The sequence below is a fragment of the Malus sylvestris genome, chromosome 12 (genome assembly GCF_916048215.2).
Source record: "Malus sylvestris chromosome 12, drMalSylv7.2, whole genome shotgun sequence".
NCBI classification, from domain to species: Eukaryota; Viridiplantae; Streptophyta; class Magnoliopsida; order Rosales; family Rosaceae; genus Malus; species Malus sylvestris.
The window spans coordinates 12,391,057-12,410,979 of NC_062271.1; the positions used below are offsets into that span (position 1 = coordinate 12,391,057).

A 19,923-nucleotide genomic window follows, 5' to 3' on the forward strand; every position below is an offset into this window, starting at 1 on the left:
GCTCAATTATAGTAGCCTTGATCTGCTGGGCTTATCCCAACCCAAAGGCCTGTAGCCTTCTCGTGGCCCCTAAAGGCCTGCAACCATGATGCAGAGCATTACCCCTTGCACTACAGCCAACCCAATCAAGCTGGTATGCATTGTTTTTCGACATAATGCCATATTTTGGAATCCCTACTTCATAACCATGCTCTTATAATTTTGGGACGTTATTGGATAACAAGAATTAAGCTATAATTCACTTGTCACTTGGCCCGCCGCCAATTGAAGCTAATATGACCCGCATGTCATTATTTTTCTTCCACAATCGACCCCGTATGGTCCCGATCTATTGAATTAATTAAAAGTGACCAGCAGTCAATTAATCTGACTAAAAATCCAAAATTATTAACCTAAAGATCACTTTTAGACATTAACGATTCAATAATTTATTTTTCTTCTTTGAACCATTGACATCCTTTCATAATCCCGAAGCGCTTACACTTGAGTTCCCGAAGCAACTCAAACCCATTACACTTAAATCAGCATATCGTATTATGTGTTCTAGCAGGAACCTCTCTTTTATGACTAAACGTTCATAAACTAAATTGAACCTATATTTGCCTTTGAAACCCGAAGTTTTCTTAAAGCAATACACCCATAAAAACCAGACGTTTTTCTTGTAAAATCATGTCTTAAAACCGGAATGTTGTAATATTTATGCTTATGGATATCTTATTTCCATAGCATCAATCACAATCTTGTTCTCTCCATTCAATGAATTGTCAAACCGTCACAAGTTCAATTTTCCTGATTTGGATGTTTCTAATAGAAACCAATTTATGTCGGGTACAAGACGTAAATCTCCACTTGACTATCAAGAAGCTGAGACACCATTAAAGCCAACAACGGCATGGAACAGCTGACATTGCCTAAAGCACATCATGATTACGTCCATGAATGAGTACGATTCTGAAGTTTATAAATTAGATGGAATTTCAACTCGAGAATACTTTTTCTCATCCTTCCATGTTTCTAACTCACTCCCGAGGCAATAGTGTAGAAAGCGGAAGTTTACCAAATCCTTGGATCTGATTACTACCAAAAATGTGAGAAACCGGTATAGACTTAGCTTTAGCTGGAGTCTACCGAATAGTGGTGCCTTGCTTCGACAGGGCTGCACCAAAAGGCATGCTTTTCTTCAACATAGGTGCACTGAATAGTATTGCTCTACTTTGGCAGAAGCCTTCCAAACAGACCCCTCTAGCTTCGGTTAAAGCCTACCAAATCCAATTTGGGTCTGTCTCTCTCATAATCCAATTTCGAATTGTTTTTATAATATATGGTAGAATCAAGACTTGACAAGGTGTGGCATCATGCCCGGAGCGTGATCCTTGGCACCTAAGACCTAAAACTTCAAGAATAAGGGATATTGTTCCCAAACCTCAACCCTGCATAATCTACTTTCATCTCGATGGAATAGATCATTGGGTATGCACCTGTTTGTGCCCCTACCAATGTTGTTGAGGAGTACCATTCTAGTAGTCAATATGAGACTAATTTTGCTCCACCAAACATCGTTGGAAGAGCATAATGTTGACATGAATGGCCATGTTGGTCGAATCCACGTTAGTAACATTGGTTTACTTTGTGAACATTTTTCTATGTTCTTGGATTCACGTTTGGTGTTTATTTTCGTTATGGATAATCTTATTGATGTTGTCCTCGAATATGAGTTAATTGAATCATGTTTCTTGTATACATGTGACCAAATTCAAATTAAACACGTGATTAGGTACAAATGTAGGAAAATTAGTTGTCTGGATAAATGCGATACTACACACGCTAACTTTATATCTATATCACATCTCTAGCAATGACTTCAAGTTTATCCAACCTGATTAAGAGCATTGGCACACTCCTCGTTGTATGAATGGTACTAACTTACCATTTAATAAACCTTATATTCTCCTCGTTCAGGAAAAATGTTGTTAAGTCTTAAGGATATTCGAGAGAACAATGATCATGAATGAAACCACTGAAGAAAATAGAATAGAATATCTTTTCACCACCTCCAAAACTAAGCATGAAGCTTTGCTTTAAGGCCAATGCATTGTATTCTAACTAGGAACACATCACATATGGCCGGCCTAGAGCCTGGTGATTGAACAGTTTACTTGCTTTGGCTCGACTATTTGGGACACTTAGGCCTCGTTTGGCAGCTCGGACTGTACTGACTATTTCTGTCGGATATGATAAATAGTCATCGGATAGTACTGACTAAATTAGTCGGGCGTTTGGTGCAATATCGGACTAATGACTGTATTATTTATACTGTGTTTGGTTTTATACCGGATAGGCTAAATCAAACTTAAAATTAAATTAAACTTATAAAAAAAAAAAAAAATATCTGAAACCATCCCTTCTTCTTCCCCATTCTCTCCGCCGCACCCCTCAAACGTCCTCCCTCTCTCTCCCTTCTTCTTCCCCGCCTGCCTGCACATCTGGTGAGCAACCATGAGTCATCAGATCCACATCAACCCAAATCAAGAGTGCATGCTTCTTCGCAAGACCCAGTTGCAGGGGAGGACGACGACGTCGATGGGGAGGACGACGACGGCGACGGGGAGGACGCCGATGGACGACGACGTCGACGGGGAGGACGCCGATGGTGAGAGAAGGTAACCGGGGGGGGAGGACGACGACGCCTAGAGAGAGAGAGAGAGAAAGAGAGAGAGAGAGAGAGAGAGAGAGGGCCGACTAATAATCCCGGCCTTTTGGTTGGTTTTATTAGTCCGGTGTATACCGTGCTAAATAAGCACACCGATTAATTTAATCCGGCGCTTATTTAGTACGAGTGAACGCCAAACACCCGCGTCCGTATAATTAGTCCTATCCGATCCTCTATCCGATCTGCCAAACAGGGCCTTAGGTAAAACAATGATGCCATGACGCATCTCCTTACCTGAAGTAAGGATCTTGTGCCTACAAGCACAATTTCCTAAAGCCCACTCGTTTGAGAAATTTTATTTCTATGTCATTCCTCGCAAATATACGAAAGACTCTCTTTTCACAGTGGATTCAAAGGAATATATGTGGACTAATTCAACCAAAATGGGAACCATATAAATACTTATGGTTATGGTTAATGAATCGACAAACTGGTCACATAATCTTCCACACACATTGTTGCTAAACCTCATAGCTGGTTTTAAGGGTTCACCACCCTACTTATCCCATAAACTTTGAAAGACTGGATAATGCTTGAGAGTTTATATCGACGGTTTTTCTTAAGTATTGCATGTCTTTTAGGTTTATAATTGAACATTGAATTCCCATGTCCACCCCAAACAGCCTCGCATAGTGATCATAAAGCACAATTTAAATGATCACCCGGACCTTGGTGAACGTACCAAGTTTTCAATTTCTACCTAGGGCTATGCAATCTTATACACAAATATGTTAGTCCACCTTAAGGCCTATTGTCACCCCCTATTCGATGTTACAGTTGCTTACTGGGTATGAACCTAACGTTTCATACTTAAGCATTTGGGTGTGCATTCCATGTGCCAAGTTGCACCGCTGCAACATACCAATATGGGTTTTCAAAGAAGGATGTGAATCTTTGTCGCTAACGATTCTTCTTCACACTAGCTCTCTTAGAGCCTTTGCACACAATCTCTTTACCACTCATTTGCGGATTCTCACTTCAATGAGACAGTCTTCCCGCTGTTAGGGGGAAATAAGAACGTCAACATTCCTATAGAATGACGTAAATTTACATGGACGTTGCCCACTATGTCTCATCTTGATCCTCATACTGCACAAGTGTGATAAGCAAGTGCGATATATTCTAGCTTTCAGAATGTTGCTCGAGATGCATTCCTCTGATCTAGCTAAAGTGACGAGATCATATACCAGCTGCAAATATTCATGCAAGGATACACGTACTTAAAGGATGTCGAGTCAACATCCCTGAAGAGTGTGCCACCCTTGTTGGACAGTTTGGCCGCCCCTGTTGGACGGTCTGGTACATAGGGGTATAGCCAATCAATCTATCTTAGCCTAAAGCACGATAGATCACCAAGTTCATACGATTAGCTTCCCTAAAAGATGAAAGTCATGGCACAATAATGAATCCATACTCGATCGCTGTCTCAAATCATTTCCATCTCATGAGATTAATCCGGATTACTCTCAAGACCTGAAGTTCTTAGTCCAGTATACTAGTTTGGATGATATAATGGAATTGGAATGAGATTATCATCGATGATGTTTTCACTTATATAGTAGCTACCGACATAAATGAAAAATGATGATATCGAACCGTGTTCTATTGATTAGTGACAACGTAGAACTGATTGGACAACCGAAATTACAATCCAGGTTAAATTCCTTACCAATGTGTGTTTTGGACCTATTATTCCTACATTGCCCAATGCAACCATGTTGTGTTACAAGTGGGAAAGGAAGCATAATGAGATGAATGAAATAGTGTAATATGACACACGCTTTACGGCACAAGGTTTCTCTCAAACGCCCTATGATTGACTACATCATTATGAATATGGTTAGTGTTTCTCCATGGGGATATAGATACGAAAATTTACATGAAAGTTCCAGAAGAATTACATGGATTGGTTCAAATAGTTCCAAACCACGAAACACCCTCTCAACTTATTTGAGGCGTTCACTTATGGATTGAAATAATTTGACGGATGTGGTATACCCGTCAAAGTGATTATTTGATCAGTTAGGGATATGAAGTATGCTATTGCGTGTTAAACTATGAAGTCTTATTTGGAATTGCTAGAGTTATAGTTTATGTCAATGACATGAATCTCACTAAGACTCTAGAAGAGCTTGAGAAAATTGCCTCGCACATGAAGGGGAAATTTGAGATGAAAGATTTTGGGAAAACTCGTTTATGCCTTGACCTAAAGTTCAGGCGTTGTTCTGACAATACTTTGGTCTACTAGTCAAACTACACCCTGAAGGTGTTACCTTTGAGTATACATATGATCCTCCATACGTTATATGCAAATGAGACACTTGAAGAGGTTATGAAATCTGAAATTCCATATCTAAGTTCAACTTTGTGCTTTATTGTACTTAGCTCATTGTGTTAGATAAGACATCTCATTCGCCACCCTGAAGGTACTACAGATTTGGGCAAATCCCAACGTATCCCGAGTGGATCCAACCCCCTTGATCCTCGGAATGATACTTACCTTATTGGTTATGATGACGCTGGTTACTTATCCAACCTGCACACGGCACATTCCTGAATGGTTATGTCCTTACCGTTAGAGATATCATAATATCTTGGAGGTCTATGATATGACCTTAGTTGCGAAATTTTTGAATCATTCCAAGACTCACCTCACTTCACTACGCCACAAGTAAGACATGGTTAGGAGTTCTTGTTATGTATATTCGAAGTACTTGCTGTTTTCATCTATTGTTGAGTCCCAACGACGATCCATGAAGATTATGCCCCATGTATCAACCCGACCAAGACATGATACATCAACGAAGTCAACACCAAGACATATTGCGTCTACATCTACATTAGGAAAGCATCAAGAGACTGAACTCATGTAAGCCAATCCCATAAAACCTTGCCAACCTCTACACGACGTCACTACCGAAGTTAACCTTCCAGAAGCTTGTCTAAGGAATTGGTATGCCTAACTATTCATATGCAAATGTTTATAGTTCTCATTTGGAAGTTCTGTCAAACTCAAAGGGAGTATCTAGAAGTATACTCACTTGATCTTAATGTACTAGTTTTCCCTACGATTAGGAACCTTTTTCCCACTAGGTTTTTGCTACCTAACTAAGTTTTGATGAGGCACCCATCCTGGGTTAATCATACCCTTGTGAGCTGCTCTACTTACATCCAGAAGACGTATAGTTTTGACTTAATGCAACTTCTCACTTTTCTCCTTAGTTTATGGGTTTTGCCTAGCGATGTTTTGTAAGTTTTACATGTTATGTATTCTTCCGTTGATTTGAGACTCGCATTCGCTCATTGTGCCGACGACTTCATCAATTGAACTTACTTCATCGCTGAAGACCTGATGCGCCATTTGTTTGAGTATTTACACACTCAAGGGGGAATGTTGCAGTCCTATTAGATTAGGAATGTGATTGTGTAAATCCTAACATATCTAGCATATTCTTATGGCATTCTACTATATCTCTTAGTCTAGATATTATCCTAATAGAGTTGTAATCCTATTAGGGTAAGGATTTAACCTTCTATATTACTATAAATAAAGGCACACTGGGGTGGAATAGAACACACCTCACAATTACATATTTCTCTTCTCTCTCTATGTGCCGCACCTCATCTCTCTGGCCGTCATAGTTGTTCAATAAATTATGCCTACAACATATTCAATAATATCATTATTTATGACACAAGTTTTCATTAATCCTCATCCAAAGTAGAATAAATATCAATATCATCATTTTCATCAGGATTCAGACTCTCATTCCTCATAGTTTGTATGCACGTCCTCATCGTTGTTCCCATGCTTTGGTGCATTGTATCGCAGCGGATCCCTGAGGTCAACCATAATAAAGTCGATCGATATTTCAACTTCAGGGCCTCCAGCTACTTGATCCGATTCTTGTACAATAGTCATATCCCACAGTGTTTTTACACTAATTTATGTTGAAGTCTTAAGCTGTTGGTCAATGACTTCTTCCTTGTCATCATCGTTAACAAGATCTCAATTCGAAATATCACACCTTTCTATGCTCAATCTTTTGAACTACTTTCCATCATTTCCCACCATTTGGGTCATCTATATAGAAAATTTGTTTGGCCATCATTGCCAAAATGTAGGGTCATCATTATACCAACATCTGTTAGTGTTCACCGATAGCAAACCATCATCTTGCTTAACACCTCTACTCCTACGTGGGTTTGTATCAAACCAGCGACACTTAAAAAGGATAACTTGACAGCGGTCTTTGTAAAGCAATTGCACAACACTTATAAGTTTTCCATAGAAATCAATTTCTGCAAAATCGCGTACACCTAGGACATGTACCCTACTATTATGAGTACATAGCTTGTAATCACGATCAGCTGCCAAAAACTTGATGACGTTTACATGACTACCGAATTACAATTCTGTGCTTAAGGGCCCGATAGCCAAGTTGTATAATTCTTCAGTGTAAGCAGGCAAATTCATATCTTTCAATTTCTTCACCTAAATTAGGTATAAAAAGTTAACGTGTTAGTTTACCATTTGCAATGATGCAAATAACCCAAAACACTAACAACTTACATGTTGCAAAACCAATGAGGAAACAATTTACGGGCTTCTTGACATGTATATGTGAAGGATAATCCCGCTTCATCAACTCTTCATGCTCATCTAGGTAAGTCATTGTCTCGTCACAATTCTTAAGTACAAACCAATGTGCTACCTCCATGTCCATTTGGGTAAACGACTCGCCTCTAATTGGTTCACCAAAGGATCGTGCAATTTGAGCAAAAACAGAAAAAATTTCACTTCTCACACCACCATCATTATTGCGTTGTAGTCGATTAAACGTCGTCTCAACATCTTGTAGGTACATTGCACAAAATGTAAGCGACTCAAATACGACCCATGCCTCCATAATTGATCATTCGAGCTTTACCTTGTTCCATACTCTTTTCTTTTTTAATTCACAGAGTAATCTACAGCAATAAAAAGTTAACGTTGATGAGTTCGGCCAGCATTGCCTCATTCAGTAAGCGAATCATCACGTGGACCATGCTTGTGAAGAAAGATGGAGGAAATATTTGTTCAGACTTGCATATGACTTCAATAATATCGTCACGCAATTGTTTAACATTGAACTTGCGCAAAGATCTTGCAGATAATTGAGAAAAAAATAATTCGCCAACAAAATAATCGGCTTCAACACATCTTTGGGCAAGAGGTATTGAATACCAACTAGGAGAAAGTGTTGGAGTATCACATGACAATCATGACTCTTGATGCCAGAAAATTTGACTTTGTCCATGTTTGCACAACGACCGATGTTTGAAGCATACCCATCAGGAAACTGTACAGACAATAGAAACTACAAAAACTCTTTCCTTTTATCCGGTTTCACAGAAAAAGATGCAAGCTTGTTTCTAGCTATATCTCTGTCCCTTGTCATCCATAAACCTGGCCTAATGCCCATTCGTTCCAAATCAAAATTCGAGTTTTTATCGTATCCTTTGTTTTTCCCTCGATGTCTAGTATAGTTCCGACCAATGTATCAATAACATTCTTCTCAATATGTATTACATCACAGTGATGTCTTAATTTTAAGTTCGACGAATATAGGAGCTCAACGGAGCAAATTCTAAACGATTCACCTGAGCTAAAATATCATCTCCAAACCATTCTCTAGGTCTTGGTCGAATCTTTGTTCCGTTGAAGAAGACTGTCTTGTTTTGACGCCACTTATGGTCCCACGGCAACCATCTATGATGCCTTAGGTAACAAATTTTCCTCACGTGCCAAGAACACGTTACGTCATCTTTGCAAACCAGGCATGCGAAATAACCCTTGGTGCTCCACCCTGACATCATAGCATACGCGAGAAAATCATTTATAGTCCACATCACTGCTTCTCGCAAGGTGAACATCTTTCCGATAGATTTATCATATGTGGAACACCATTTTCGCATAATTCTTTTAGCTCATCGATCAACGGCTGTGAATAAACATTAATAGACATGCCTAAATCTTTGGTTATCAACAAAGACATCATCATATATTCTTTCTTCATGCATTTTCAAGGTGGAAAATTATACGAAATTGAGAAGATTGGACAAGTGATGTTGTTTTGGTTTAGAACCCCAAACGGATTAAACCCATCTGTCACAAGTCTGAATATGATGTTATGCAGCTCTCGAGCAAAATTGGGGTATATCCGATCAAATTCTTTCCATGCCTCTCCATCTGCAGGATGTCTCATAAAGCATAACTTTTTGTGGAATCTTCGTTGTTCTATTCTGAGATGTGATTTTAAACCGCAACTCATTGCATATCTGACAATTTATTCTCTTTGCAGAACAAAATACAATTATTTTTACACGCATGAATTTTTTCATAGCCCAATCTAAGAACATTCAACACATTCTTTGCACTTTTATGATCTCTAAGCAGTCAATTGTCCTTTGGAAGCTTCCTCTTGAAACCCTCAAAAAGTAATCAAAGCACTAGTTCGACATATGAAACTTTAGTTTGCCCTGCAGCAACTCAATAATGGTTGTGAGAATTGAAAATCCTTTGCAATCGAGGTATAATTCTTACTTAGCACTTTTTAACAGTTTTTCATATTTTTCAAATGCTTCATTGTCCATGGTGGGATAGACGTCATCTTCTACTTCCTGATTTGTATTCAAACTAGCATTTGGAAAAAACATCATTGATAATGTACATAATTGTTCATCTAGATCCATACTAGATTCAATTGTCTCTATTGATCAGGTAATGTGTGAAGATGAAGCATGTTGTATTTGTTCTCCATGATGATTCCACGTAGTACAGATCTCCATCATCCCATTTCTAACTAAATGGTATCGAATAATTTCAAAATATTCAATCATTGAGTTGTTACACTTCTTACAAAGACACTTAATTTGAGTTGAACCTCGGTTGTTTGCAATTGCAAAATCAATGAACTGATTTATTCCATCCAAATATTCATCAACACATATGTTAGGATTATGTATCCACTGTTTGCCCATATCGCCTGCAAACATAAAGAAATTACAAGGGTTACAACAACTTCAATTATGACATGCTACCTTATTCTTCCGGTAAAGGTCTTATCTCATTCAAGAAAGCACATTTGCATGCTGTAATTTAAGGCTCCAAAACATTAGAGTTTGATCGTAGGAAAATTTCAGCAGCATCTCCTTACAATTCTTCAAGTGCACAACGTAGATACAAAAAATTACGATACACACAAAGAACACAGAGATGCTACCAAATTTAGCGCATTCAAACTCTAATCCGTGAACTGCAAACTACAACATCTAACTGTGCATTCTCAAACTGTCCAAAATTATGGGATTCCAGAATTATGAGAAACTAAGCTTATGTGAACATTGCAAAACATTTTTATACATCCATACAAAAATGTTTGCAAACAAATAAAGAAACTCGTAAAATTCTAAAATACAAACAAAACAAGTTAAATGAATGAAAATTAAATTAATTATTTAAGAAAATATACCTCCAAGATTAACAGCAATGCAAAGAGATGTTGTCTGAAATTCTTCAGGACGAAGGCAGCAGCTACAATTGTTTTACAGTTTCTACCTCCTTGCGTTCTGGTTAAATTCCATAAAGTTCATAATAAATTTGCACAACGAAATTACTGTTGCGCAAAACATTTACTTTCAACACTTTGGCACCAATACCCTTGCATTTTGGTGCTTTTATCACCCCACTTACGGGGCGAATTATAGAGCTCGTCGCGCAAAGTCATCTTGAGCGACAAATATTTAATAAAGACAGTAAAAAACTACACCCAAATAAATCAAGAAATTATTTAATTAAACCATTCATGCATATCTAATTAATATAAACATTTTTTTATGGGAAAGAAAATAATATTAAACAACAAAACATCTAGTACAACCATTTCCAATACAATTAAATTGAAAAGCCGGTAGAGCCTTAATTAGCAAGCAATAGTCTCAAACATGAGGATTCTCAAGAGAAAGCCCAAGATGAGTAAGAGAGTCTGCAACAAAATTAGCCACCTTGAAGATATGCTTCCATTCAATATGGCTGAAGTTCTGAGTAAGAACACAGACATCATTGACTATACAACTGATGTGCCAAGGCACCTTCCACTGCCACTTCACAGATTCAATAACTAACTTTAAGTCATCCTCGACCACAATCTTTCGAATACCTTGGCGAAGAGCAAAACGTAGTCCTTCTCTTAAACCTATCACCTCCGCCACTGAAATAGTAACACTATCAAGATTGAAGGCCCAACTCCAATAACCCAAGCTTTATTATTATGAAGGACAAAAGCAGCAGCCGCCCTATCATTAGACACCAAACCATCAAAGTTGAGCTTAATCACATTCTCATTAGCGGGTGGATGCCTTTTAATATATTCTTGAGTGTGAACAAGCTACTTGGCATCCTTCTTCCCATTAGCCTTGAGATAGGCCGTACCCACACTGGTGACAATAGCGGCGCATCGCCTAGGGACCGGCGGAACACTCCTGAAAATTAAATTGTTTCATTCTGGCCATATTTGCCAACAGATAAGGATAACTTTACTGAGATCAGATAGAGAGACATCATCTTTAGAATGTAACGCATCTAGCTCATCAAGAAACTTATCATTGGTATGGAGAATTTGATATTGTTAGAAATCAAGTTCCATACTCTATTTGCAAAATCACACTTAACAAAAAGATGGTAATGGTCCTCATCCATAGACTTGCAATTGGACAGAGCTTATCAGTATTTTTGATAAACCGCTCTAGACGCACTTTGGTATGAAGTCTTCCTTGCATCATTAGCCACGCAAACATTTTAACCTTAGGAGGAATGGTGAACTTCCACATTTTATTTAAGGGAATTTTAACGAAAAGCACCCGGTACTGTTCACTTTAATGAAAAACCACATTTTTACACTAAAAAGTCAATCCTGGTACTATTCACTTTACCCTTTATTTTGTCCTTATCATTAAAACTCAAAGTTTTCAAGCCCTTTTCATTAGTTTTCTTTTTATTTAATAACTTAATTCGATTTCCAAAAGGGTGATTACGATTTTGGAGCCAAGTGGCAGATTTACCAGTGAATTTGCCATTATTAGACAATGCCCCACACAATCCTGTCTAAGGTATTTTGAAGAGGGATAGAAATAAAAGAAATTTTTCTGCTGGTATTGTTGTCTACCACAATATCCAATTTCATTTTGTTCCAAGTATTATTCTCCGTAAGGAAAGACTCCTTGCGTAAATATTTTTGTTTCACTATTTTGACCCACCAATTGTCTTCGTCCGTTATCACTTTCCAACCTAGCTTAGCCAAGCAAGCATTATTAAAATGATCAATTCGCTTGACGCCAAGGTCACCCTGATTCTTAGTGGTACAAACCTTATTCAAAGCCATAGGCTCCAGTTTAGAGTCCATTCCCCAGTTAAAATCCCTACACTCTTTGTTAATTTTTTTTTTGTAAATCTATTAGGGCATTTAAAATAAGATATAACATGGTTCGGCATATTTGTAAGATTGGAATTAATATAAACATTTATTACAATATCATTGCATTCATCATAAACATTAAGGACATATTGAAAAGTACCGTTCATAAATAAAAACTTGAAACTCAAATGTCATTATTTAATTAACAATGAAATTAAAAATAAATAAATAAATAAATAAAAAAACAATTCTACTTGCCACTAGTGGTTTAGGTTCTCGCTACAGTTCTGCTTCACATTCAACATCAAACTTCTACTCTCAGAAACAGAACTTGAATATGTTGTCGATAAACTTCATTATATTTGGGTCACTTTTGTCAATGTTCCAATCTAGCTGTTATGTAAAAAATTAATAAAGAGTATTTTTATTAGCACCTCACATATTATTGAATACACCCCACATAAAAATTTATTATTAAATGACATATACTTTTATATGAAATGACTTTCTAGCCCACGAAAACCAAATTAGTTGAAGTAGAACAATCAAATTAGTTGAGCCAATAAATTTCAAGAAACAAGCTGCCAGGAGCTCATTGAATTCGAGTGGTTTAGCAGGCGAAGCATTTCTCTCAACCACCTGCCGGTGGCAGAGCAAACATGAAGTTTAACATTGTGAATCCCACCATTAGGCCAGAAGAAGGTTGAGATCGATGACGACACCAAACTACGTGAATTATGGGACAAGAGGATCTCTCAAGAAGTCAATGGTGATGCATTGAGCGATGACGTTAGGAGGTATGTCAAAACCTACCGCAGAACATTCACAAACAAAAAAATAAAAAATAAAAAAAAAATTCAGCTTTGAAAAGTAATACTTTCACAATAATTCGAATCAAAACCAATGCAGGAGTGTTGTTCAGTTAAAGTCGCTGAAATGTCTGTAGAAAAGGAACGTTTGATGTTTGCTTTTAATTTGGGTCTTAGAGATATTGTTCTTGAGCTTGACGCGGAGGGAGTGGTGGTGGCTGATATTACGTCTATGGAGGATTGTCAGGGTTCAGAGGGTTGTACCATGGAGAATATACAAATGTTGGGAAAAAGTTTCGAATTTTTTTTTGTCAATGGCAAAACAGAGCTTGTTGTGGCTCATGAACTAGCTCAATATGCAGTTCGTGCTAATGATTTTAAATCTGGGATTGAAGAGGAGCCTAGTTGGCTCTCTCCTCTTGTACTATTTTTTTATTCCTCATGTTAATGAAAGTCATATTTTTATAAAAAAAAATGAAATAAATATCTATAAACATAACTAAATGTGTAGAAAATTGATGGAAGACTAAACCTGCTAAATGTGCAGAAAACTGAATAAAGAATATAAAAAGAAATCTTAAATTTCACAAAGAGTGCGGGTGTAAGGGTAGTATTGGAAAGTATGTGAGGTGTATTAAGATAAATTTTAATCTAAAAAGTAAATGTGGGGTGTATTAAGTCTATGGGGTGTAGTCAACAAAATGTGGGGTGTGTACAAAACAACCCATTAATAAATTATAAATCTCACTAATATATTTATTTAACGAACATAATTATTATTTAACTAATTAATTCACAAGTACTTCTAACTCATCGATCAAGTACATCTTTATCTCCTTGGGAACGGCTCTCCAAGACTCCCAATCTACACCACATTTGCCACACACCGATACCCCAACATCGCACGCATATCTGATTTCTCAACTCCATTTAATTCTTCAAACGTGATTCAGTAGCAGCTCCCATCGAAAGTGTATCGAACCTGGGGTACAACTCTCTTCTTTTTCTTGTCTACCAACAAAATTTAAATTTACAATATGCAAGCTAAATATATACTTTATACAAAACGCAAAATTTAGAACATATTACCTTTTCCAGAACCTTCGCCCTTGATTCTCTTTGATGAACCAACACTAGAGTCAGCCATCGTACTAAAATTCAAATAACAACTGGAATTATAATCTGGAAAAAAAGTAAAGTGTTTCCGAAACGAATTGTGAAGAATAGGGAGAGCGAAATTGTAAATTTATAGGAAGCCTGGGGACCTTGCACGACGAAGCCTTTGTTGCACATAACCCTGCACTAAATACAATATTGATTCCTCTAATTCACATGCATTGATTCCTCTGACTCAAAAAACTGACCGTCTGGTTGACATCTTACGTGATGAAGCTTTTGTCATGCAAGTGTTTCACGGTAAATGTTTCGTCATGCAATTGTATGGCGCCAAAAAAGGGCGTACCTGTGGTTTTTTGCCAAACTTTGCGCGATAGGGGAGTTTTTTTCGTTGTTCAATGACATTTGCACCACAAAACGTTGCGTCGTGCAAACTTTGGATTACAATTTTAGTTGTGCAAAACACCCTTGCGCGACGAATTTTACTTTGTCGCATAAAGATCTGTCACACAATTGATTTTTTCTACTAGTAAGGGATTATAGAAAATGAGGAATAAAAATCAATCACCCTATCGATGGATCTACACGAGATAAAAACTTCAAATGACTTTGTATAATTCAAAATCTAATAATGTTACACTTCTTGAAACTTAATATCTGCAACTACATCATCTTTTTTTCTTCAACATCAACACCACAAATCCTCAAACTTTTAATACAGAGGACAAATTATTCAATAGCTTAGGGAATAAATGAAGAGGTATAAGTAATAATTTACAATCATAGGCATAGTTTTTCACATCAAATCAATAGAATTAAGTATTAAACGTCTAGCAGAATTAGGGCCCCCCCCCCAGCCCAACCCCACCCGAACTAGGATATATATACGGGAATTTTAACGAAAAGCACCCGGTACTGTTTACTTTAACGAAAAACCACATTTTTACACTAAAAAGTCAATCCTGGTACTATTCACTTTACCCTTTATTTTGTCTTTATCATTAAAACTCAAAGTTTTTAAGCCATTTTCATTAGTTTTCCTTATATACAAAGATAAAACATTCAAGCTGCAATTTTCCAAACACCTATAAGTCCAGGCTCTATAGTTGTCACAGGCTCACAGCCGCTCCCCTGCAAGAACCACATGTATGCATGTATATAAGAGAAACCCCATCGACGTGATCCGCTACCTTGCAAGTCGAGGCTTCATGGTTTTTGTTTTCATTGATTTAACGGAGAAGAAGATCGGCAACTAGGCTGATAAAATTAGAAAAATAGCAGAGAGAAGGAATATGAGATCAATAGAAACTTATAGAAACTGTACGAAAGCTCTTCTCTCTCTTCATCTAAAGGGAAACGGACCAAATAAACGAGGCAAGTTTGCCGTCACAGTAAAATCAGAAACTCATTGCTTGGGCAGTTATATTGGGCTGGTATACTGTTGAGTTTGCCCTAAGCATTAAATAAATTTTTTAGAATGCTGTTCGTTAAGATTTTATTTTATTTAAAATAAAATACAAATTAACAACAAAAATGGCTTGACTTTTGGCCCCGTTCTCCTTTTCGTATCATTAATTTGAAATGAAATATCGACATTGTAAAATGGTAGGCGGGTCATATAGTAGTAGTACACATTGAAAATGTGAATCTTTATGGTGGAATACTAACTTGTTAGAATGAGATTGTTGGGGTGATGATAATAGTTTCTTAAAAATATAAAGTAATGCTATAAACACCAATTTATTTGTAAACAAACGTTGTACTAGTTATATGACATCATTTTTAATGAGAAACACAATTAAAAAACAAAACAAAGGGATTGCAAGTGATAGATCTTGCTCTAGTGAAATTAGTCTTCTCTATCAACCCACTACATTTTATATTCAAACTTTTCATCTCTCATTAATATATATATATATATATATATATATATATATATATATATAGCTTAAAGTAGTTATGTCGTTTGTGATAAGAAAAATATATATAAAACAAAAACTTCAACAGAATTTTCCATCACTCATATAAGAAGTTCGATTTTTTTTTTCCCAGTAAAAAGGACAAAGTAAATAAATCAATTGGAACCCATTTGCACCCCAAGATTTACGGATATATATAAAACCCTAAAGAGAAAAGAGTAAACCACCGAAAGTCTCCAACACTTTCATTTCACCACCACTCATATCATATATATCACTCATCTGCATAGCTATCACTTGGTCGGTCAAAAGCGAATTACAAAACAACAGAAACCGGTCACAGAGAGAGAGAGAGGACTCATCAGAACCACAAGAAAGAATCCGAATTCCTCGGGCACACACACAAACATGCAGCCCGCTGATCATCAAGGCCAAGAACTCTACCGATTTCTTGCCCAAAACGGCTTAATCAACGTGAATAATGATCATCAGTTATCAGCTATGCAAAGCTTTTGCAGCTCTTCTTCTAATAATTATAGTTATTACCCTCTGGAAGTGTCTGGGGTAAGTACTGAGCATGACGCCTCACCTCAAGATAGAGCCCTTGCTGCTCTCAAGAATCACAAGGAGGCCGAGAAGAGAAGGAGAGAGCGAATCAACTCCCATCTCGATAAGCTTCGAGGCCTTCTTCCTTGCAATTCCAAGGTACCTACCTATTTATGTACTCGATTATTAATCAAATTTGTTCTTATTTTTGTGGTAATATTTGTCAAATTTGTTTTTGGAAATCAATTAAATAACTGGTTATAATTGTGTCCTAATTAATTTTGTTTTAGTTTAACTTACTGTTGGTTTTGCGTTTGCAAGTTTGAATTTGAGCTTTGACGCCTCCTAATTTACTTTCCTTTGCCGCTGAGTCGATCATTTCTCACTTCAACAATCATTTTTTCTCCTTTTGACTACTGTTTGGTTGGTGGGAAAAAAATGCTGGCGAGAAAAGAGAGTACTACTGGAACTCGAATCTACTTTATGTTGCTTATAACCAAGGAAGCAAAGATTTTGTGCTTACTGACTTAATATCCGATTTTTATTTGTACTAATTAATTTAGAAATTAATTAATTCATTCTGACGTACCCAACAACAACAACAATCCTATAAACTTGTTGTCATGAATAGCTTTTACATATGAGATTCTAAGGTCTGGGACCTATACAGTCTTTTGGTACATTCCGTTTCTGAAAAAGAAAAAGGGATCAATGGCGTTGTAGTCAGACACTGGTCTTTAGGGTAAAAATACTTATTTGGGAAAGCTGCTGAGCTTTTCACAACTAGGGTTCCTTATCTTTCTTCTTCTTCCTTTAATTATTTTTTATTCAAACAAAATTCTCAGACAGACAAAGCCTCCCTGTTAGCCAAGGTGGTCCAGAGAGTGAAAGAGCTGAAACAACAAACGTCAGAGATCGCAGAGCTGGAGACCTTCCCTTCTGAAACTGATGAAATCACTGTACTTTCTTCAAATGATTATACAAGCGATGGAAGAATTGTTTTCAAGGCCTCTTTGTGCTGCGAGGACCGCTCCGACCTCCTACCTGACCTAATTGAAATACTGAAATCCCTCCATTTGAGGACAATCAAAGCTGAAATTGCCACTCTTGGAGGAAGAATTCGCAACGTGCTTATCGTTGCCGCAGACCAAGATCACACGATTGAATCAGTCCATTTCTTGCAGAATGCGTTGAAGTCATTACTTGAACGCTCCAACTCTAGTGAAAGATCAAAAAGAAGACGGGTATTAGACCGCACATTAGTCCTGTAATTGGTACTAGTACTTTAAACTTTGAGATTCTATATATTTTCTTAATCTTAAGTATGTAATATTATTTTGGAATTAGTTGTGTGTGTTTGTTTGTATTTAATTCCCATGAGGAACATGAATGGGAAATTAAAGTAATCAATTGGGTTTAATTTGTTGATCATGAGTGGTTTAGGGTTTTGGATTTTGAAAGTACCCTTTTTGCGATTTGCATGCATGTGATATTTGTATTCATATATATGTAAGTTTGCAAAAGAGATATATTAATCAATTATAAGAATCTGACGAGTTTATGATCCTGAAGTAGATAGATACTAGTGCACCTAATGTTGAATACAGAGTCTATTGAGAGCAACTTCTATGACACGTATATTTGTGATGTTCATGTGTCAATGGTACAACGCAAAGTAGAGAAAAGCTTACACATGTTATTATATCAATGGCATGGAACACAACAACTGCAATGTACCTGTGACATGTAAGTTATTCTGTAGCATAAATACTTAATTATGTGAGTCTCCAAGCTCAAAAATGGAAATCATGTGAAAAATTATATATACCTTTTTTATTTTTCTGATTACTCTTTATCTTTTTTCATGTATCTATGAAAGTAGAGTATTAGCTAGCTCGCTCTGCTGCATGTAAGTCTTTCTGTAACATAAACGCTCATATGAGTCTCCAAGCTCAAAAATGGAAATCATGTAAAAAATTATATATACCTTTTTATATATCTGGTTATAACTCTGTCTTTTTCACGTATCTATTAAAGTAGAGTACTAGCTAGCTGTCTCTGCTGCATGTATATCTGAGCTAGCTGAGCTCCTCTGAAATCTGGATTCTGAACAAATATATATACACTGATTCTCAAGAAAGCATGAAAGAGGGTAAGTTATGAAATTCTTGGGACATATAGATTTGCAATGAGATATGATATGCTGAGACAGTGAGAAAGAGACAGTAAAAGACATGGTTTTGCAGCCCAAGAACTGAACTCTGTGCTTCCATTTCCAGCACAGCTGAAATCAAACTGCACCACTTAATTCAGATTAAAGAGTAAACTTTCTCACACCAATCAAGGCGGATCCCTAGCAATCTGCCTTAAGTTCTGAATTATCCACGCAAACTAATTTTTTTTTTATCTATTTAAAATATTATATTTAATCTGCTCCCATCCACAAACAACATGTAATAGGTAGATTCCACTATTTCTGTCCTCGTTTGAGTCAAGGACAAAGGGACCAAAGCATGCATTTTTTAATTACTCCAAAAAAATTTATGACTACTTTTTTATGTGTAAATTGTTTGATTATTCATTGTAGAGAAAAGAAAAGAAAAAATAGCTATGAATTTTTGTTTATGTATATTATGTAATCGCACGGCTTTATTATTGATTGGTTTTGGTTCCTTAATTTGCAAGGAAACAGCAGAAGTGATCAAAAGTTGCAAAGCTTTCATAATTAGTAGAATGGAAAAACGATGGAAGTGGACTCTACTCTAAACTCACTGCAATCTTTATGGCATTTGAAATAATTTTTGTTTAAATAGAGTTTATTTATTCGATGTCTGAGGCTCTGAGCTAGCTCCTTTCTGACCATAAACCAAAAAATGCTCTCATTCGAAAAAGAAAAGTTAGTAGTTATCCGTGCAAGGTTTCAAGAGAGGGTTTTACTTTGGGAGAACTTTTTCCTACGACATTTTAGCCAACTCATCAATGTCATTTGAGTGAGCTTACGGGGCAGAAGTTTTTTTTTTTTTTTTTTTTAACAAAATATATTATCGAAAATCAAATCTTAGAACAAGTAAAGAAGAATACCACTAGATTATAGTACTGACTATGGGCAGAAGTTATGTAATTACTTATCTACATTTAAAAAAAAATTTATTTATAGGAAATAAACGCATTAAAACGAGAAACCACAGATACAATCACCGACCATTCATAGGAAGGAATACAATACTCCCAAAATGACTATTCCTAATCAGAAGTCCCTGTCTTACCTCGTATGTTAGCAGTTTTCAAAATTTTCACTAATTGACTTCAAATTACAAAAGAATTTTATGAAAAAGGATTTACCCTTTAAGAAAAAATGGGTATTAATT

The 19,923-nt window shown here is 36.6% G+C and overlaps 1 protein-coding gene across 1 annotated transcript; it reads left to right on the top strand.

Moving 5' to 3' along the window:
* Positions 1-16,244: 16,244 nt before the first annotated feature.
* On the top strand, positions 16,245-18,103 carry LOC126591958 (transcription factor bHLH106-like). The gene is made up of 2 exons (XM_050257693.1): positions 16,245-16,714; positions 17,401-18,103. Exons 1-2 carry the CDS (start codon positions 16,418-16,420, stop codon positions 17,824-17,826), a joined length of 723 nt encoding a protein of 240 aa, XP_050113650.1. The 5' UTR covers positions 16,245-16,417; the 3' UTR covers positions 17,827-18,103.
* Positions 18,104-19,923: the final 1,820 nt, after the last annotated feature.